The sequence below is a fragment of the Cephus cinctus genome, unplaced genomic scaffold, assembly GCF_000341935.2.
Source record: "Cephus cinctus unplaced genomic scaffold, Ccin1 Ccin1_scaffold0307, whole genome shotgun sequence".
NCBI lineage: Eukaryota > Metazoa > Arthropoda > Insecta > Hymenoptera > Cephidae > Cephus > Cephus cinctus.
Genome location: NW_014333010.1, coordinates 138,566 through 161,745, shown reverse-complemented (window position 1 = coordinate 161,745; position 23,180 = coordinate 138,566). Strand labels below are relative to the sequence as shown.

The following is a 23,180-nucleotide window of genomic DNA, read 5'->3' as shown; positions in this document are numbered from 1 at the left end:
TAATATCCGAGACGGAATGACGAACGACGTTCCTCGGCCGACGAAGCGGTCGGCTGTCGACGTTAATACTGAACTTAACGGCACAGCGAAGCTTCGAACGGTCTGTTGTGACTTTACGTTACCAAGGAGATGCCGTGCGGCGCCGATAAATCCTCCCTGCTACCCTTGGATCTAAGAATTATCATGGCATTGATCCTTGCTGTGTCCTTCAGGTATTTCGGATCGATAAACCAAATCATCCTGCTGATTATATCAGAATTTAGTGATTCGGGATACACTCCTCTCACCCCACGAGTGTCATTGAGTCTGTGATCATCAAACTGTCACAGTGTTTCCACTCTGCGTCTTGCCTGGAGAATCAGCGTTCGAAAGACTTGTCAAAGAGTAGTAATTGTAAGGATTTTGTTTTTATATTCACATAAACAATTTTCAGTGTTGACGCCTACCTGTGCTTGTGGCTTTGGCGAATATTGATAAACTTCCTTTGATCCTTTCAATAAGGTGAGTAAACGTTGTTACTTTGTTTAATAAATTCAGTGAATTCACATCTACCTAGTTTTCTGTATCTAGGTTAACTTTGCAGGATATTGTATAGCTGTATCGCGTGATCCTGCCTCGTGATGCAACCTGTTTCATTACCACAAACTGCTCGGAGCACGCAATATCAGGGTGCGTAGAATTACTCGATTACCTCATTGGTCTGTTTTACTTTTCAAATGTAAAAAACCATTATATCTGAGGATTACTTTTTTGCGCACTTGTCGGTTTATACAATCGAAACGTTTCTACCTTATATCAAACTATTTCACGAATGATTTAATATCCGTGTCCAGGTTAGTCGCGAAGTACGTGACTTGTGTATATTGAGTCGCATAATACAGGTGCGTAATATTAGAAGATCAAATGTTCCCCTTTGACACTTTTAAAACGTCCTGACAGAAAGGCATTGTAACAGCATTCCTTTTAGTCTTGTCAGTGGAAAAGGCCTCTGGAAAACTTAGAAAATCCATTAGCGTCAGACGCGTTCGCCTCGTGTTTCCACGATTGAATGTCGTTTATTCCTATCACAACGCAGTATTTAAAGACCGTTCGAATAATGGCGGTCGGCGCATGCGCGTCACTGTCTGGCGGGCCAATCACCTCTCACGACTCTTCCGTGGCCGCAGCGGCAGCTGTGGCGTGGTGTGTGTACGCGTGGACGTCAGTTGTGTGTGTTCCGCCGCGTGTGCGGTACTGGTGGGGATTGGGGGGACATTCTGATCCTGGAGTGGGAGTAGGGTGCCAATGCCGTCGCGTTCGCGCAGCACTGTGGTACGAGATGCAAGATATTCCGTAAAAATGCCCGTGTTTTTCGCGCACCCATGCCCCCGTTTTTTCACGTGAGAAACCGCGTGTTTACCCTCTTTGAGAATTGGCAGCCAACGCGGATATCTTGAAGGGGCGCTTTGACGATGGGCCAGTCCTCGAGCAACACCGGTCACAGCGGTGAGTTACGATTGCTAGTCCTTTTTATTACTGTTGTCTTATTGTTTTTTTTTTATTGCATGACTTTTTTCCCTGCCTACATTGAAGTTTAGCCATGCCGGCTTTTGAGCCTTCTCTCTCACTTGGCATCCCTTTTCAGGGGCTTTTGTATTCTCACTTTTCTTATGGTGCTGCACCTCGTCACTTGCTCTTCAGGATTTTCATGGACAGGTTGACATGTGTCAAGTTCACCTTTTCAGCTGGTAATGATTTTAGGGTCCTTTCAAGGGGATGCGATTGGGATTTTGACATTTTCAAGTTATCTCTTAGCTGTCGTTTCCTGGGATTCGATGTAAGATTTTCATAGTTTTACTGTGTTTTTCGAGTTACGTTGAGACTTTGAGGTTAGGCTCACTTCTTACTTGCTCGGTCGGGAAGTTTTTTTCTTGGGTTTCTTCAGTCTTTACCTGGACACTTTTCTTTGTCTTGAGGTTCGTTACCAGATGTTTAGGTTTTTTTTTGGTGTTTGAGGGGGGGGGGAAGAAATTTTGGTATGTACGAGAAATTTTCTTATTTTTCTTCATGATACAGTTATCTATAGAGATTTTTATCTGATAGTGCTGTTTCTTAGATCATTTAGCAGGACTTTTTAATATTTCCTCGGGTCTCGATGATATTTTTGTATCATTGAGTCAATGACGTTTCATTTTTATGTTCTTTGACTATTCTCAGTGTTGTGTTTGAAGAGGTTATGTTCGAGTGCTACTTCGCAATGATTCAGCGACCGAGATTTGATTACCGTGCACGGGCAATGTTTATTCTGGTTGAAATACGAAACAGCCCTTATCCCGGCTGGTATTTTTTGTTTGCTTGGCATTTTACGCCTCATTCGGCACCTTCGTGCCTTCGATTGTACATTTTCCTATTTTATCCTTTGTGCGCTCCCTTGGGCCGATACCAACCGTCGGTAAAGTAAATTTTGCTTATTCCCGTCGTAGAAAGGGAAGCGTTCTTCTTCCCTTCCGTCGAATCCACATGTTCCCGGCGCATACGGTGCGTCGATACAATGGCAGCAAAACAGTTCTGAGAATATGAAGTACCCACCACGCAGTAAAGCAGTCATTGATTGCATCCTTCAGTATGAATATTCATTATCAACAAATCAAATGTCTGCCTGTCAATTCTACGTAGAACCGAATGACGAATACTAGCCCGTGGTGTTCATAAATCAAACGGGTATATTGATCCTGAAAAAAAATTTACAACGTGCCCGAAACCTTTATTATCTCACAAACCTGAGTTCCGCAAGTGGTCAGCAAATGTCATCCCACCAGTAAGAGTAATATATCCCAACAATCCCTAATTATTCAGAACCACGTACCAATTGTTCATTGCATGACAAAGAAACAAAACATTGCTAAACCGTCTAAATTCGCGTCTGTTTCGCACGTGGTCAGACAGACAACAAGAAAGACACGTATTCTCCAGAAGGTACAATTTTACCTGAGATTTCCACCTTTATCGCATTCGCAACGATTGCATGCGCGTCATTTAGTGTGGTCGTCTCGTCTTCACATCTGTCGGGAGTGTCTTCGACGGTTCTCAAATCCCGATGAAAAGTCAAGTCTTGTAAATAAAGGTCCCAGACGTTTCGCTATCGACGATCGACAAGACCGACGTATTCAGTCGTCCCGTGTCGTCCAACAAATCGCACGTGTTTTCAAACGACCAAGACATAATCTCGATTGACGCAAGCGAGCGAGTGCGCATGCGCGCAGGCTCAACGGTCTCTCCTCGTAAGTTTTCACAGTTTTTGAGAACACACGGTCCATTCCGTTTTTGGTAAGGTCGATGGATTTCGTTAGGTCGAAGGCCTGCAAGATGGCACGAACCATAGTCCTCCTCGTACTACAGCATAACGACCACAGCTATGCCGTTCGCCATGGTAGTCGTAGCCTAAGCATGGGCCGCAGATGTTATTGTCATATGGCAGACAGCACCGAAAATTTCGCCTGCTTAACCGCGATTGAACGTTCGCACGCACCTTCTCACCGAATCTCTTATCCCTTTTTTTATTATCCGTTCTCCCGTCTTTTACGTATATTCATTCCTCTTCTCGTTCTCGAATTTTCCATTCGTCTCTTCACAGAAGAGACTCTTATTGTCCCTCGCGCGACCGCTGACTCCCTTCGCGCCTTGTTCTGCTGCTGCTGCTGTAGTTGCGAATGAAATCAAAAATTAACACGTGTTACTCGGTACCCTGAGGTGAGATAAGTTTTTGGACGAATGGCAAATTTGAATAAATTTGTATATTTTTTATCAGTCGACTCCTCGGGTGCGTCTTCTTTCCTTGGCCGAATTCTCTACCTTGTGACGTTTTAGTTCGCTTCCGCGTCGCCAGGGAATCCCACGAATCGTTTAACGATAAAATTTATTCCGTCGACGGGAAGTCGCGGACTGTCTACGGGTTCTTGTATGACGGCAGGGCAGCGACCCAGTTCTCATATGTATTTATACCAGAACGTGCCAAGTCGCGATGCGACTGCGTCGGCCACTTCGGGTTTGCTGCTCGATGCCGAATGCGATCCTGGACGCGCTGCCGTCTGCGTTTTCGTTTACGTCGGGGCGCTTCGCGGGATATAGAAAATAAAAGTGAAGGAAAGGAAAAGGATGAAAATGACTGTATCGATGTGGTCCATGGGCTTGCGGATTGGGCAAGGAATGGGTCAGAGAGAGAGGGAGAGTGGGAGCAGACACGCGGAGACGTACTATAGGGAGACGTATAGAGAGTGGAAGAGAGAGAGAGAGAGAGAGAGAGAGAGAGAGAGAGAGAGAGAGAGAGAGATTTGGCATGCTAGGAAAATAAAAGGACGAAATTCATAGTCTGTCTCGTGACGCACGAGACTCGGGCGAACCACTAAGAGAAAATTAGACTCTAGAGGGACGAGATTAGCATGGAAATGCTTGCTGAAGGGTGCGCTACTACCGGCAACTTGTAAACGACAAATTTACCACGATATTTCAATTGCTTCGAGACTTTTCGCTTATATGAAATATATATGTACAATTGTACACATTCGAAGTATGCTAATTTCGAGGTTAAGATTGATTTTGATCAGTTTTGTTCTCTTTGCTTCCGTCTAATGCTTGCTTTGTCCGTTGACTTATTTTCAATGTATTTTTTGAAAACTTTTATTTTTTTTTCCCCCGTAAATTCCCCCGAAAAATACTTTCGTCCTAGTCGACAGGTATCAGCTGATCCCACCGAGCTCTTTGAGAATACGTGAAACTCGGTGCCTTTTACGATCCCTTCAATCTTTAAAGGACTTTAAAGGATCTTTGTCGAGATTTCAGGTCCTTTTCAAGGATGCTGGGAAAGTCCCGAGATTTAAAGTGCTCGCCGTACCCACCTCTCGCACTCTCCTCCCTCCCGTATGATCTTTCGTTACGTTTCGTTGCGTCACGTTGCGTCTACGGAAGATCGCATTGTGCAATCTTCACGGGTAGATGGACCTCAGCTTCTTTGAAGCTCCCTGGGCTATTCTCCGTGGGTAGGTAGGTGCAGCTACAGGTAGTTTCAAGATAAATAATAGCCCGAGCAGCGTAACCCGCGGTCTTTCCTCGAAATTTTGCACTTTGCCGAAGGAAGGTGAAAAAGACAAAAAATGCGCCTGTGCATACGATCGTAAAAGAAAATGGCCGCGTTAACCGAGAACGTTAAAGGCCGAACGTGATCATAATCGTGGCTAAATACACTATCGCCGCTTTTTATTTTTAGGCCAGTGTAAACTGGGCTGTAAACCATTTTGCACGGGGAAGCGCGGAGGGGCTGTAATGGCCATCGGGTTTGCCAAACATTATGCGTTACACACGGGAAATTGATTTTACTCATACTTACGGTCGCCTTTCGAAGTTACGACTAGTTTACTCGATCCAATTTTTTTTTCTTTCTTTCTTTTCTTTGCCAGGGACATTTTTTTTCTTCTTCTTCCTTCTCCCGAGACGTCCCAACGTCGGCTTAAATGTGGAAACTGTGGCAGGTCAATTTTTCAAACTTTGTTACACCTTCCTGGCCCGCGCGACTATGCAATCTTTGGCCCAGCCTAGACTCTCTCGCACGTCAATCGGCTATATATAATACGCCACATACGCATCCACCTTGTAACATATGTAAACCCGGCGACTATATACTCCCATGTAAATATGCAACGCAGTCCACATATAAGCTGCGAATTGGGTTACTGGTCTGACCGTCGTGCCCTATGGGTTTTATGGCTCCGAATCCGAAGCGTAGAGGATTTTTACTGAAACTGCAAAAAAAAATATGCTGAATCGGGTGAAATAATTTTTCGTAGATTCGGTGTAATTGCAAAAAAAAAAAAAAAAATATTGAAAAATACATTTGTCTCGATGCAGCTGGAATGTAATGTTTATTCGTGATTGTTGTTGGTCACTTGGACAAAAATTTTGGTCCCTCTTTATCCCTCTATCAAATTTTTGGAAATGCCCCCCGCGTCATTCGTCGGCGTAAATCGGCTACGAGAATTTCGATCGCACCGAATGAAATTCCGCGGGTACTAAAATAGGTGCGACCGCGGTCTATATTTCTTTTCATCGTTACAGAAATAAGTGCGTGCATAACACAATGCACCTGGCCGATGACTAATTTGAGAATACGCCCTACGCGTCCCACGGGAATTTAATAGGAAACTACACGGATGCTGGATTGCATTTTTTTTTCTATACCTTTTTTTTTTTTATTTATTAGCGTTACTGTTTATAATTTTTTTTTAACGTGCAAAATTACGAATCGATAGGAGAAGTACTTGAACGCGTATGAAATCTAAGCGCGATCAGTGGTTCGTATGGTGATTGTTAAAAAAAAATTTGAATTTTTTTCGTTGAAAATTTTTTTGGAAAAATTTGAATTTTAGAAAAATAAATAACATAGGCTTCCACGTACCGTGAACTACGCGGGAAGATTAAAAGCGGCGCGTTTGATTCGTCTCGGAGTCCGAGCGGCGTCTATTCCGGTTTCGTTTGGGTTGCAACACGTAGTCCCAAAGTGTGAACACCATGTTGTATTCTTACCCCGCGAAAGAGAAAAAGGCTTCGTCGGGAGGGCTCGCGATGAGGGAGGGGTCGGTGGCGGCAGGGGGGTTGGGGGGGGGAGGAAAAAGGAAGAGAAAAAATCGGCCGATGACGTCAATTGGAAAAGGTTCCGACGACTGCGACGTACCGTGTCGAGTGCCACACTCGTCTACGTCGACGGTCAATCTTAAAGGTGTCCTCACGCCGAACTGCAGTCGAAAGACTTCTGTCTGCATTTCATTACGAGTATAATATTCGTTTGCGTCGATGACGATTGAAAAGCCCCTCCAAAATTTGCCTATGGAAATTCAGATCATTTTTGTGCTGCTTTGCATTTTTTTTTTAATATTTTTTTTTACAAATTTTTCGTCTCCGTACTCTTTTCTTTAATGAGGGATTTTTCGTGATTTTATACAGTGTTTATGGATCGTCGGTGACTTTTCTGTGGGGTGGAATAATTAAAATTGCCTTAACATTGAATTTTTGGATTTTTTTTTTTTTTTTTTTTTTTTTTTTTTTTTTTTTGAATGACACCTTAAGACTCTCTGGGTATTAGATTCGAATTGGCCGGCCATCAGAGTATCGTGGCTATTTGCACCCCTGCTGGGTAAATTTACGTCGAGCTAATTTAGAGTCTCTTTAAATGTCTCTACTGGGAGTCTGGTTGTGTTTTTTGCTTCTGTCTCTTTTCATTGCTTCTCTTTTCTTTTTTTTTCGTCATCTCCCTTCGGTCTGCGTTTTCTATTTTTGTTTTCCTCTCTCAATCACCGGGGCTTTTTCAAAAATATCCCCTCGACGGACACGCGGTAAACTGAGATGCGATATTTTGAGAAATTTTTTTTGGGCAATTTCAAAATCGATAACTCTGTGGTTCTACATATCGAAAAGGCACTGTGTACACTTTATCATGTTACATCGATCCTTTGCTCATGGGGCTGAAAAGACTGCGTCCGAGACACGTGACGGCGTACAAAGAGAAAAAAGAATTTAAAAAAAAAATCCAAAAAATCAAAAAGGGTCTCGCAAACGATGAGTCTGCAAATTTCGCTTTATTTTTCCTGCACAATTAATAAAAGCACCCTCTTCGTTTTACTCTCTAATTAAGGGCGGCTGCACGGTTTTCAGGGTCGTACCAACACAGGTTCATAAACTTACGAGGGATTGGTACGTCATGTGTACGCTACTGCTGACTGTGTGGGATTTATGGCAAAATTTTTTTTAAACGGCCAATGCAAGGGTGGAGCGGGGGTGAAAAGGTGAAGAAAAAAGTGTAAAAAGAATTTCAAAAAAAAAAAGCCAAAGAAACATAGCATCTCGTCCCCTTGATCATTACAGGGAATTTTAACCCTCATTAGAACAGTGCAAGTCCTCAAGAGGGGTAGCTGCGGCCACCGCAATTACAAGAACTCCAGCCGCCCCTATTCCAGCCCCGGCTTACTAAAACACCAAAGTTTCCTTCTACTCTGCGTCATTGCTCTATATTAACCCCTGTCCTATCTGATCCCCTACCGGGGCCTGATTTTCAGGGGGTAGCGCAACTTGTGGACGTAGCTAAAAAAAAAAAACGTGCGCACGTATACGGGGGTGGAAAAAAAGGTCGTAGACGAAAATAAAACAAAAATGTCACTCGTCCGGAGTATTACAAATTCTTTGTGGGGTAGTCTTTTTTTCTCCCTTTGGACTGTTTCGCAGCTACGATAATTCTTTTGGCTGTTACTAATTTTTTTTATACGCCCATAACAACCCCTTTCGCAAAGGGGTTTAATGTGTACTAGGGGGCAAGTCGAGCATTCGAAATGTCGTAATTCATCCAATCAGCGTTGGGAAGCTGTACACTTGTTCGCGAATATGTTATGGGAATTGAATTGCGAAAAAAAATTTTTTTTTGGTATTATCCATTAAAACATTTTATCGGTCTTCAATGTATTTTTTTTCGTATACATGATTTCTACGTTTGGACAAAAATTGTGACGTTTGATCCTCAAAAAATCGATCAATGACATTAATAAAAATTTTCTAGAATTACGAATTGCCCCTCGCCATTTTTTTCTAATGAGATTTCAGGGGTTGGATTTTTAATGAGATTCTACGAAAAATCATCACAGTCCGTACGGGGGTGCACGATATAACCCATAGACGAAGGGCCTTGCATTATATCCCAAGGATGAAGGGTTGCAGCAGCCCGCTTAACGCAGGCAAACTTCTACCCGAGGGAAACGCCATGGGGGAGCATTTAACCCCTTGCCGTGTCTCTTAAAGGGTTGAACCGCCCACCCCCCTTCCTTTTCCCATTGATACTTTCTTCGAATCCAACAGTGCGTTACCCCGTAAGTAACACGAGCTCCGAGCTTGGCGTAAACAACCCCCATAAGGGAGGATGAACTTTTTTTAAATCCAAAAAAAGGCAACCCTTCGATACCAAGCCTTCCGCAACGCTGCATCTTTACGTAATTTTTGCTTTTGCACGATCACGTATGTTTTTTATTAATATAATAATAATGGGTTACGATCACGTTGGAATTTTTCCTGAAAAACATCCCCTAAAGTATCCGCGTATATTTGCCTAATGTAATACGCGTCGCGCAATTATATTTCAATTGCCAAACACGATGTGAAAAATTGATGAGGGTAAAAATTTTTGGAAAAAAAAATCTGGGGTCGAACGTTTAAATACAATGATACTCGTGCGATACTGTATTTAATAAATACCGTTTCGCGTGGTTATATCGAATATATATTTTCAACCCTCGTTTCAACCCTTTGAAATGGTATATAAGTTGAAGGACCTATGCAAATTATATCTGAGTTTCTTTAGTTCGGAGTTCTCTTTTGAATTCCTATTGCGGAGCATTGAAAGCCGTATTGGATTTCGCCTTCGTCAGATAATCATAACAATAATGGGTATTCGAGTTATCCTCCGGTTTGGGCGTACCGTGTATATATATAGCTATACGATGTATAGATATAGTCGTGACACGTAAGGCAGCGATCAAGGGGTTGCTGGGTCGAGGCGTCGAATTCTAAAGGGTTAAGGGATGCAAATAAGAAGCCGGCGGGCTGTGGTCCGTAGGGGCGAGTGAAAGGGAGAGGGAAAGCGAGTGAAAACGAGGAAGAAGGAGAAAAGAGAAAAAAATTTTGCCAAAAGGGGTGAATATATCTCGGTTCGTAAATGAATTTTTCCTCTCTTTTTCGTTATACCTGATTTCTGCCACCAGATGGCCAAGCGTCGCCAACCCATGCGATTTAGACTGTATTCTTCAACCCTTAAAATTTTACAACCCTTGCGGATACCTCGATCCCTTTCATCCACGACGATCATCCCTTAACTCGGTTCATCTCTTTCCTACGGGCTGATCGGCGGGAATATTAACAAATGAGGGGTCGCTCCTTAAGCTCCCTGGGTACTTCGTTAACTTTTAGGGCATTTGAGGTAAAAACAATGCTCGCGAATGTTAATTATAAAAAGTACACTCCCGATCAAGATTATATATTGTCAGGTGTGTTTAAATTCGGGAAAAGAGAATTTTAGTTATTTATTTGTTATCAAAATTATTTTTGAAGAAAATCGTCGAGGATCGTTCTCGAAAAAAAAAATTACGGAACATTTCCGTGTCATCGAAGACCAGATCGTTAAGCATGCATAATGACGTGTGGCAGACTATACGAATAATTGGGATAAAAAATGTACGGGGTGATTCAGAAGTATACATAAGATTCGTATTCGAACGTGGCTCAGGTCAGGGAATGATTTAAATTTTTCACCAGCATCCCTTAGAATTTTGATTTCGGTCGAACTTTGCTCCAATTCGATTTTTTAACCTCGTTGGTCAATGACCTTACTCACCAATCATCCTCCAAATTAATAATCATACCCCGAATCGATAGCTGCACGTGAATCACCCTGTATATGTATACACAAGGTGAGAACAAAAACCCAGCCACTCCCCCCAACCAAGGTGATCAGGAGCGACACGCGCCTTGCAGTGCCTGTCGCGTGGCCGAGTCTCTCCCTCTCTTTCTTCCCTTCGACTCTCACCTTCTCTCTCTCTCTCTCTCTCTCTCTCTCTCTCTCTCTCTCTCTCTCTCGCTCTCTTGCTCGCATTCTTCCTCCTCGCTCCAACGTGAGATTTCTCTCGGTCTCTTTTCCTCCTTGGTCGAGTCCAGACGCACGTAGGGAGTCCGCGTGCTGTCGGATAGAAACGAGAGAGAGGGACGTTGCCCATCGGGTTGGCGATAGAGCAAGAGGGGAACAGGGCGCGGCAGGGAGGGTAGAAAAGAGAGGAAGCATAAAACCGGGATAAGTCGCCACCTGCCGCGAAAAGGCAGATGTGCGCTGGTCGCGACGGACGCCGTCAAATTGCCTCCGGGTTATGGAGAACGCGGGACCCTTCCCTTAACATCATCAATTCATCCCGGAAATCGATTAGAAGATATCAGGTATAACGCGTACACGATTTTAATTCCCGTCACGTCGGTCATTCCCGTGTCTTGTTTTCGGGGGTCCTTTGGGATTCTGGGATCGAAGATTTTGGACTTCGATGAATTTTTATTGGGATTTTGGATCGTGGGGAGAATATATTTTTTTTCATTTTTTTTTGAGGTAAATTTGAGGGGGGGGGGAGTGTATTAGGGATGTAAGATGCGTAAGGGACATTGCACGTGGTTTCAGAATGTATCGGGAGCGAATTGGTACTTCTTATGGGGTGCTATGGGGTATACGGGAAAACCAAGGGAGCAGGAAGAGGAGGGTCCGAGCTGAGGCTGTTACCAAGTGAACTTATTAAGGGTGGTGGATCTGGAGGCCCCTGGACAGATGTCGAGGATCTCTTGGGCAGGGGGCACCATTGCCTTGGGAGCATGGGGGCCACGCGCCGTGCTCCTGTTCGACTGGGTACCCCCATGCCCAAATTTACTAGTGGGGATAACCATGGGGTTTTGGACGACTCTTGAGACGATCTTTTAAAGAAATTCGAGCAATGAACCTTCAAAGTGCCTACGATCCCATTGTCTTTAGGTACGGTTCCCCCTCTTTTCTTTGGCTTTTTATTATTTTTCTTTCTCTTTCGTGCTTTCTTCTTTTTACGTATTCATAGTCTTGCGCGGAGGGCATCGGCTACGGATTGAAATAGAATATTGAAAAGGTGTAGGAAACATTTTTTAAAAAATATATATTCTGGAAAAAAAGTTGCTAAAAAATGTTGGATTGAGTTTTGGAAATTTGGAAATTTCTTTTATCTGGATTCTTCTTTCGGTATTGCCTCTGTACCGTTTGATGTATTGAAAAAAAAAAATAACAGGATCGCCAAAGACCGTTGATAATTTTTTTCGATAAAAACCTGCTAAGCCCATCGAATAACCGTATGGTCCCGTTCTTTACCAGCTGACACCACTTCGCCGCTGCACGTGGCCATTTTTTTCTCTTCCCTTTTTTTTCCCCCAAAAAGAACAGAACTTACCTTCGCTTCCCTCTTACTACACGTTGATTCCTCTTTCCAGCTTCGTCTCTTCCGTTCTTTCTCTTCTGTACTCCGTATCCCCGTGCACCTCTTTTAATGACTCTGTTTTGATGAATTTCACGAACGCCGCACTCGTGCCACGTCCGATCTTTGCGATAGGCGAGATTAATTGGCATTCCCGACGATTAATCCACGTCGTTCCTGCAAATCTTTTTGGCTCTTGTATCGGAAGTAATTTTTTCTTCCAAAATTCACAACAGACGAGCCACGTGGCCACGGCCGATTAACAATCTTCCCCTTTATATACCCGATACTCCACTTTCCTTTGTACGTCCGCTCGTTTCGTATATGAAACAAAAAAAAATTTCCAAAAATCAACATAAATTTCTTTTTATTCGGGATTTTCTCTAATTTTTTATTTTTACCATTTTCTACGTATATATATTACGTATATATATATGGAGGTATATATATGTTACGTATATATATATATTCTATTTATTTCGGGTCATTTTGGATCATCACCGTTATCCCACCCTCTGTATTTTTTTTATAATTTTTTTTTTCTTCCTCTCCCATTAATTTATCCAGGGACACGAGGGGGCCACGGTACTTCTCACGTGTCCCAGTTCGAGCTGCAGCCACTCGAGGGTAACGAATGTCCACGAGAGAAGTTGACCATTTGTCGAATAGTGCACAGAGAATTGCTCCATTTGTCCACGAAATCGTAAACAATCGATGAACAATCAAACCTTAACGATCAGTTCATTGTCCGTACTGACCAATGGTCAGTTTACGTTTACACGAAAACCCGTACAGTAACAATCCAGGGATTCATAAGGGTAGCCAACTGCGTCCGTATTATCGCTATATCTATCTACCACCATTATCATTTACCACGAACCAGAGAAAAGTCCAGTTTGACATACGTAAAAAGAAATAAAATTGTGAGTCACCCAGCATCAGTCTTGCATTCAGGGGACTCCACCGCATCGAAAATCACGAGAAGTTGGCCCTCTGGACATCTGAAAATTTTTGCTCATAAAAATTTTATCGTTTAATGATCCTTGTAAAAAAAATTGTTTCTCGTAATTAAAAAATTTAATAAAAAATATTTCATAAAATTCTTAGCATCATGGGAAGCTCTGCGGCATTTTGAAATTTTTTTATTTCTTAATACCCGCACCGAACGGAACTGGTGTCGCCGGCCGTCTAAGGGTGGCAACAGCGACTGCCAGTCCCTCCTTATAGGTATACGTCTCGTATACAGACGGACACGCGGGGATGAAGAAAAAGAAATGTCGACGTTCCACGTCGAGTAATAAAGTGGGTGGGTTTAATGAATGGGATATGTTGTGAGTGGTTCGGTTTAGTATTGTCGATCGAACAATGGCGTCTGGCTCGCACGCCGAGTCGCGGAATAAGGAGGCAGCTGACATTCACTGACTGCCAGAGAAGCACCTCCGCTTGGCAACAACCACGCACTTACCTACCTCTACTGGGCTGCCTGCATCCCTCCCGTGCGTCTTGCTCTCTCGAGTATACAGGGTGTCTACGAAGAGTCTATAGTTACGTATTCTCCATAAGATCATTATGGCTGAAATACCTCCTCGGAGGTCTGTTCAATTTTCCGTATCGTTTTTCGTTTGCTCGATGCAGCCTCGGAGAATCATGGACCATTTTTATTATTTTGAAAAATTAAAAAAAATTTTTTTTGAGATGCGGCTTTCTTGGGATACAGGGGCGTGGAGATGTGAGGATCACAAGTGCCCTGGGTCGTAGCGATTTTTGTACTATGGGATACTTTGTGGCTCTTTCGCCTGGTATAACCATAATAGGCACGTGGCACGACGCGGAAATAGGGTTTTCCAGCACCCATGGGAGTGTCTTTCTTTTGCTATTCATCTTCTTATTCGTTTTTCCTTTTTTTTTTTTCTTTGCTGTTTGACTAGTCCCGAGGCTCAATGGATACGAGACTGAGAAATTCGATAGGGTGAAGGGGCTAACGGATATTTATACATTAACAGATATTCAGTCGGGATGTATCCCTTTGTGTATCCAGACGCAGTGTAAATATATGGATTTTCGGTGGATCCCTTATTTTTTTCACTGGATTTCGAAAATTACAGTTTCGATATACTCGAAGCAATTTGAAATTTTTATTGTTTCTCATGATCGTGGGTTGTTTTTGAATTTTGAAATTTTCGAAAAAAAAAAACATTTCACTGTTCAACACTTCGATGGACCATTTATCGAACGGGGGGGATGCTGCGCTGCGCACTCGCGTTTACTCGGCTAAATTCTACGTTGGAGGCGTAATTTAATTCAATGGGAGTGCAAATACATTAGAGCCCCTGACACATCCCAAGTGCATCTGCATGTCGTCGCGGAGTAGTGCAGCTGCATTGGCATCCAGGGAATGTGCATCGGAAATCAATGGGGTCCAACCCGGAATCTATTGACGGTACAGTATCGGAATCGGTACACCTGGGCTTTACCCCATACGCATACCCCATGGACATGTACCCCATATCGACACCTGGATAACACATGCCTGTGGCTTCTCACGTGTATCCATATACATATATATGCCTTTTTCAATCTGAACACTCAAGGCACGTGAAACGCACTGTAGAGGTCAGTATCGAAAAATTTGGTTACGCTTAAAAGTTTAATGAATATTTTTGGAAACTTTTACTGGACTTTGGATGGATTTTGAATATTTTTTTAAAAAATTGTATAAGGATTTTTCAAAATCAGAGCTCCAGTCTGTCACCACGGGGATTTATAATGGGTACATAAATTCCAGGTCACCTGGTTATACATAGCGATGCAACGTGCGCGATGCAGGGCCCTCCCTCGAAGGGACCCCCTTTTCCTCGGCCCTGTAAAAAAATTTTGGTATCCTCTCACCTGGATCATTTTCATGCCGAGGCGAATGGCTGGCATTTATTCGAGGGATGAGAGGTACTGAATATGGTGGGGGACCAGAATGAAATTTTGCAAAAGGGAAACAAAAAGGATACAACGAAGGGGGGTGCAGCAGCTACGTGCTTAGGATCGTCCTGGCACCTTTTCCCCATTGTATTATTCAAATGGAACTTCCGAAGCGGGGCGGGGGGGCCAAGGGTGCATTCCGACACTGGCAGTAAAATTTACCCTTATTTTCGGACCCCTCCAGTTCCCCGTTTCCATCCCTTCCAGATGTTTTTCTGCATCAATTGGATACTCCCGTTTTTCGTCCCCTCGACCCCTCGCAGACAGCCTGTTGCACGTGGCATTGAATTGAAGGGGGACTAGGGTCCCTTCATTGGGGTCCATAGCTATACTAAATTTTTCTTCAAATTTTTCTACTTTTGGGGGTGAGGGTCGAATTTTTGAAAATAGTCAAAATTCACTTTTTTCACTTTACCCACGTGTCTCGTGTGTATTTTTGTATATTCAATATTTCATGAAAATTTTTTTTCCTTACAGGTAAGTCCACACCGAATCATAAAACGCATGACTTATCTTCATAAAAGTAAGTGTGAACGCAGCTTTATTTCTTTGCGACATTAAAATGCACGTCCGTACAAATGACCATGTTAAGCGGGGCACTGTCTCTCTTGGAAAGAATAAATGACTTGCTTGAGTAATCGAGCGAGGAAGTCGTCATTGAAGTCAATGACTCGAGCCGTGAATCCTAACGCGGCGGCAATAGGGACTTGGGATCAGTGTGGAGGGAAGATAAAGAAAGTGAAAAAAAAAAATAAAGAAAAATAAAACGCATACAAAACGTCAAAGCCAAGCAGGAGTCATTATTGACTCACGTGACACGTGCCAGCCACGTGCCCCACGTAGATACGAGGTATCCTTCTCTTTTGTATTTGTCTTTGTCTTTGCATTTTTTTTTTTCATCCATTTCTTCCCCCATCACGATCAACAGTATAAGGCCATGGCTAATAAGCATTCAATGACTCCGGTAGTCATTTATTTTCATGTCTTTTAACGTGGAGTAATATATTATTATTTTTCCAAAATTTTTATTTTCTCGATTTTTTTCTTTGCTCATAGCCACCAGCCATTTTCTTTTTACTGGATCACTCGTAACGGGATACTTTGATATTTTGGTAATGACTCATCGAACACGACGATTGAATCGTCACGATTTTATAATGAATTTTGTTTAATTGCTTTTTGTTTCGTTGTGGCAGCTGTTTGTAGGCATTACGGCGCAAGCTGCTCGACTGGCCGTATTATAAATAGCTTGCGAGTACGTTACGTGTCATTTTGTTAAATTGACCAAAAAAAGTGAAAATGACGATAACGAGTAATTAAAATAAAAAAATTAGTCGAAATTCGAAATATCGTGATTACAAAAAAAAAAAAGAAATTTATTCTCGAACGACATTCCACCGACAATTCGATCCGATAAGAATTTAGTATACGCTTCGTTGGATGTGAAATGCGAATTGCGTAAAGGTACGTCCACATTGGTAATACAGTGGAGACTCGATTATCCGGACCTCAGTTATACGGATTCACGATTATCCGGATTGCCAACTGCGAGCAAATATCTTTGTAGTCTAGTCCGTGCTTACACGGACATGTTGCGCTGGCTCTACCCGCCCGCGCCCCACGCGACCTCTTCTTCGCCCCGTTTCATTATTGTTTTAGCTAGACAGTTTCCCTAGAAAGATACCATATGACAACGCAACTAAAAGATAACCATGCGCGGGCAGCGTAGGTTATCTTTCTAGAGTTCATATATATGTATGTAATGCAAAAACCGCTTTTCTTCATACATTCAATTATACGGATTTTCGATTATCCGAATGACTTACGACAACAATTAGTCCGGTTAATCGAGTCTCCACTGTAATTGTTAAGTGTCAATTATCGCGTGCCCTCATGGGTATATATTATGCGGTTACAAGGGGAGAGTCTTATTTCAATTTTCAAGCATCGAGTATCTCGATTTCTTTTTGAGATCAATTTTTTTTTTTTTCCTTTTTCATCAGTGCCAGTCATCTCACGGTGTGCACGTTCACCCATTATCTTGGTCTTCATCTCGAGTCTCGTATTCATCTTCGTTTGGTTGCGGCAGCTGCGAATGTCGGCAGTGGGACAATTGCTGGTAGTGAAAACAGTGGGTGGGACGGAGAGACGAAATAGCCGACGGACAGAAGAGTGAGAGAGAACCGGATAGGTCAGTGGGTAGGAAGGTGGTTAGCGAAAAAAGGGTAAAAAATAAATAATGAAAAACGTAAGAAAATCAATAAAATTTTCGGTGCATCGATTCCACGAAATCCCCGGGGAAAGTTGCCAATTAAGATCAAGTCGATTAATTGGATCATGTAATTTATCTTGTGCCTATTCGATATACGGGACGTCGTGGTGTGTCAAGTCTATAGATACCCCGTAGGAAACACGTAAATGAATTGTTTGACGTTTTAAACGTCAAAGTTTGTTTACCATCGCTCATACGTGGAAGTCTCCCTTGGTTTTGGAATTTATTTTTTCTCCTTATCACTGCCCAACGTCCCAGGTTCTCCGATGTCTCTTTGTTCTCATTCTCGGTGACTATCGATCGCAACCCGACACGCATTCCTCTTGGCATTTATTTCTTACGTAACGGGGCAATAATCCAGACGCCCGATACAAAAGAAATATTGAATATAATCCTGTAGCCTTAAAAAGCGTGATTCGTTTGGTATCTAGAAAATTCCTCGTATTCTGGGATATGCGGTACTATTATTTTTTAAATCTTTTTATTGTACGCGAAGATATTTATAAAAAAAAAATCAAAAGTACAGTCACCTCCAAAAGCCACTGGGTTCGAGTTTCACATTCAATTGGTATCGTTAAAAACGTTTAACGGGAAAGCTGGGTACCTTCGCCGCGTCAATTTTTTTTTTTATTCCCCCAAAGGAATTTTATCAATGGGATCGAGAACCGCAAGGTGCATCTCCAAGACGCATCGAACCGATGCCAACCACCTCTGCATTACGTTCTCCCACCTTTTCCCTCGATGCGCGTTCTTCTTAAGGCCGGCCAGAGGATATCCCTGGTACTCTTGGGCCTCCCGGTCACGTGGCTCAAGAGAAGCAGCCAAGAAAGAAAGAGAGAGCCGAGCCAGGCGTTCGCCTTTCTCGAAAGAAACGATAAATGGTCTCCACGTATCCAGCGCCGAGGGAGATCCCTGGCTCCTGATTGGTTGCCGGCACGCGTACGCACCTGCCTTGTCGACGAATTTTCTTTTTTCTTTTTTAACTCCTTTGTCGCTGCGCCCAACGCACCCTGCCATCTTCTCTCTTTGTCCTCGCGTTTCTCTTTATTTTTTTTTCTTTTCATTTAACGTCTTATCTTTTTTTTCTTCCTCTTGCACGTTTCGTCGTATGTCTGTACAATGCATTATCTCTTGGCGGTCATACGGGATATGGTTTTTCGAGATATTTTCATCTCGATCTTCATCCTGGTCCCAGGGGTGAATTATCGGTAAGGGATGATGGATAAATGTTACAGGGTACAACAAAGATTTCTTTAAGGAATTTTTGCAATTTCTTTTTTTTCAAAATTTTCTTGGTACCTCAGTGTCAGGATTCTGTATTCTCAAAGGATCCTTTTTGCCCTTTGACCTCCAGACTTCTCTCGTTCTGTCGATTTTCTTCTCTTCTACCTGCACTTTTTTTTTTCTCTCACCTTTGATCCCCTTTTCCGAGACTCCACTGGCTGCGTACCTGCTCCTTATTTAATGTTACGGAACAGGTCTCAGCTGATTGACAAAAGGACTGCAGTTGCGTGGGATAGCGCGAGCGACGGTCCCACGCAAAGACATTTAAACCGCAAAGGTCCTTTCTGAGGATGTCCGCTGGTTTTAGGTCGGACGTATACATTGTGACTGTCAGCTGAGAAATCCTGATCCATTTAAAAGTACGTAGGCGAGTATAAGGAATTTTGAAAAAATTTTCCAAAATTTTCAAAATACCGTAAAAGTTATTTGCAGAAATGATCATCCCATGGGACGTGGATGATTAAGGATTTTTTTTTCAAAATTATATTTTTTCAAAAATATTCAATATCAATGTGACGTCAGTGCAAGGCCAGTAGGATTTAGTAAATTAGACGTTTTTTTTTTTTATATTTTCATATCTACACGTGACTTCTTGTTATCCGTCAAAGGACTCGTGCCCTTTTAAACGGACTGACTTTTTTTTGGATTCGCACGTGGTCTTCTATTCCGAATTTTTCAGTATTCATCTTCGAGAAAATATCTCCTTTGGGTATCTTTGAGGGTATTGTAGGTTTTTCTTTTCCTTTCATTCTTACAGCATCCCGCCCTCTTCTCACATCTTCCCGGCGTGTCTGTGCGAAAGTGTCACCGTTATACGAAACCATTTAGGAAACCATTAGAAAATGGTCAGAGCCGACCTTTTCCGAATTCCTGCTGTGCCCTTTCGCGCGTTGCAATTTTGCGCAGCACGTAAGGACGTTCTTTGGTAAAATAATCATTGCGCAACCGCAGAAAAGGACTTGCGTAATAAATCCTGACGCAATTATACCGAACGGAGTATAGGCGCGGCTACGAGGAACGAAACAAATATTTATTCATTCCGAATGATAAAACAGCCATTGTCAACTACGCGTATATCTAACCCGCATCCAGCCTCAAATTTACGGTTGGTCCAGGAGTACAATTTTTTTTTCAATGATTCAAAATTCATAGCTTTAGGGACCTTATACACGTATCATTTGGAATTGTGAAATGCGTATGAATTTCCACCTCAAATATATGCTAAGCAGAATACGAAAAAGCAAATACAAATTAACAAATACCATGCGGCAATGAATTTCATCTGTATAAAATTATCGTTCGATTTTTAGACTGCCGGAAGTCTTCGTATAAGCACCAGGGATATGATGATCTCGGTACGATTCTTATATAAAATATTTTTGTATCGATCAAAAAAATTTTTTTCTCAAAATTGTATGATCCTTGAGAAAATTTTAAATTTCATCGCCTCTCAAAATTTTTTCCTATCTCCGTTAACAATACGGACTTTGATATCTCTTATCGGATTTCTTTTTTCCATCGGGATGAACAGATGTTCCCAGGTCACGTTTGTTACATGCGTGTAAAAGCGTTAAGGACGAACCGAACTAGCTGACCGAAGTGGGCGAAGCCGTAAAAACGAACCAGTCGCGTTATACTCGAACGCGAGACTACAGTAGAACAGTTTGAAAATTTCAGACAGGTGCTTCTGCGGATAGAAACAAGAATTAAAAAAAAAAAGAAAAAAAGAGATAGAGGGGAAATTTTACTCCGAGTCCAACAGACTCCCGGTCGTGGTATCTAAAAAAATGATAGCCAAGTTCCTTTTACGAAGTTACAACAGGTGTATTGTACTTTCATTCAAGAAAAACGTACACACTCAGTATCCAAGAATCTTCGCTAATTAGCCATCATTGTCTTTTGCATGTTATTTTTTTTTCCACAAATTTATTTTCATTTTCTTTTTATTCAAAAATTTCACGTTTCACATTTTCAAAGCAACGGTCAGTCAACTCACGTGGCATCTAAATGAAAATGAAGAACCGCAAACCACATGTCTGCCACGTGGCGCTTGTGTCTCTTGGTAAATTATAAGTCTATGCTAATACCCTTATATATGCATCCCGTGTTATATCGTGAACGATCCATCACGAGAGCGTTCCGCAAGTGATGAAAAAACGTGCAACCAAATTTTGTTTTAAGTTAAAAATTAAAAACATTTTTTTTTTCCCTATTGTAATACTATATATTAATTCGTCACTAAAAAAATTCACGAGTTACGTATCTGACTTGTTAACCATATTATATATATATATACATACACACACCTCTCTTGGCAATCTCATCTACACGTACTCCTATATACCAAGGATACTTGAACGGTCTATTTGAGCAATGAGATAATGGCTGGCTTTGTCGCTCCACCAAAAAGCTGATTACGTGATTACATATACCCCCCTTAATAAACCCGCTACTTCTGTCTTTATACTCGGTGGCGGCAAAGTTCTAGCAGCCAGTCAGCCTCGATAGGCTGATCTACATATGTGCACGCATACTCACATTCAAGTATATATATATTACTATGATAAAAATTTAATACAAAAAAGCAGCAGTCGACTCTTGTAATTTATACCCTTAGCCTTTGATTGTGCCGCTTTTAACCTCAAAGTACACCTATTTACCCTCCTTTCACTATGTATCCATCTCTCTCGCTCTTTCTACACTCCATTTTTCGAGCACGTTTGATCCACTCGAATTTACATGTGGATTAGCCGTACAGTGGTAAATTCATAGGGCTGTAATTTTTTTTTGTTTTTTTTTCGAAAAATTTGCCAATCGCCTTGTACCGACCCGCATACTCGTAGGACGTGGTAACTGGAGTATATAGATGTTGGAGCGTTCTGTCTCGGAGGTTGGCTTAGGAAGATGCATTAAATGCGTTACGATGTGTTACGGCTTTTTATTACGGGTATTATGGTGGGACAGGTGAAGGTTCGGGATGTAACCAAGGCGAGTATCTTTTGTCTTTCTTATTTCTTTTTCATCCTCTATGGGTTAAGATATGAGGGATCGGAGGCGACGAGTACGAGACGACGATGACGATGGGGACGAAGTGCCGATAGTTTTCTATATAGCGATGCCCCTATGCAGCTGTCTGTTTTGTTGGATTTTTTATTTGTTTTTATTAAAAAAAAATTTTTTGATATCTGCCCTTTAGTCGCCTTCCAGTAATTTTGATGGTTGATGCACGTAGGTACAGATATTTTTTTGGAGGTTTCTCTTTGGGGTGAATTGGAAGACGAGGTGGTTTGTGGAAAATAAAGAAATTTAAAAAAAATTTTTTTTTTTTAATTGTCCCACGTAGAAAGTCATTTTTTGAAGATTGGTAATCACGAGCATAATACATTTAATTTGTATTTCTAATTGCTGGTAATTCACGTGGCTTACGGAATCGGAGCTGTGGATCATCTGGAGTTTGCCCGTTTGAATTTTCCAAAAATATCCCGAAAAGGCATCTGCCGTCTGAAATCGTATTTAGACTGGTTTCCAAAAATAAAGAAAGTCCATACCCCATAATTCTAACATTTTCTTAAACCGGTCGGGGGGTGGGGGGAGAGGTGCGTCGTAACGTCTGTCTTTTGAAGGGAGGGGTGGGTCTTTGAAAAAATTTTTTTTTCTACCATCCGCCCTACTTTTCTCTCGTATATCGAAGAGTTCATCGTTCGCCAGTGCAATAATAATGAAAGATCTGTTTTACCGACCGGAACGAACGTATGGAATTTCTTATATAATTCTCGCGAATTATTATTATGATTTTTTTTTCGTTAAATTTGACCTCGTTATTTGAATCGGTGCTCGTTATCATGAATTTCTATGTTATCAAAATTAATTGCAATTTGACAATTTTATTCGCTACCCGCTGAAATCACGTTTTCAACGATATACCCGGTGATGCTTTGGGTAATTGAGATTCGTCCAGTGCATATCGAGTGCACGTCAAGTACATATCGAGTGCAGGCCAACCAGGGCCGTACCAAGGTGTACACGTACTCGTACGGCCATGCGCATATCGGCAAGTATCTCCGTACATAAGAATGAGTTTAATTGAATGATTGTCGTACAATGGGCTCTGAGGTCTCGGCTGGATTTTAGTCTCCATTCTGTTTCTATGCTATCCTTCGGTACAAAGATATAATATATTAATATACGAATGACCCCCTCGTTGTGTTTGAATTGATGGGATTTGAATGAGGAATTTTTTATTTTTTTTTCAGCCCCTTCCTTTTATATGGAGAAACACCTGTACGCCGTTTCAGATTTTTAAGGATGCACAGGGTGGTCGTGAAATTTTAAATCATTCTAACAAACCCACTTCAATTCCATAACAATTCCATACGAAGTCGCCGAGCGTATATCCGCTTCCTCGGGAACACCTTCTTATGGGGTTAGCTTATCGCTTTTATTACACGCTGTGCGTATACGAGAAATTCAGTTCGTGCATCCTTTATGGGATTTTACATGTGACGATTGAAAATTTACAGTTGATTCAAGCACGATATGGGGGGATGACAAATTATTTTTTTTTATATTAATTTATTTGAGATTTTGTATTTAGCGTGATTGACCGAGGGGGGGGG

The 23,180-nt window shown here is 42.0% G+C and overlaps 1 protein-coding gene across 3 annotated transcripts in view; it reads left to right on the top strand.

The window, feature by feature from the left end:
• Positions 1 to 359: 359 nt before the first annotated feature.
• Positions 360 to 23,180, top strand: part of LOC107266292 (protein neuralized) — a 52,400-nt gene continuing 29,579 nt past the window's right edge. Inside the window, exons 1-2 of one of the 3 annotated variants that reach the window (XM_015736617.2) lie at positions 360 to 501; positions 584 to 669. In XM_015736617.2, coding sequence (XP_015592103.1) covers positions 621 to 669 — 49 coding nt within the window. In that variant the 5' untranslated portion in view covers positions 360 to 501; positions 584 to 620. Of the gene's footprint in view, positions 502 to 583; positions 670 to 691; positions 1,486 to 15,485; positions 15,532 to 23,180 lie in introns of those variants that run through there. The other 2 variants (XM_025083536.1, XM_015736619.2) reach the window with 2 other exon arrangements.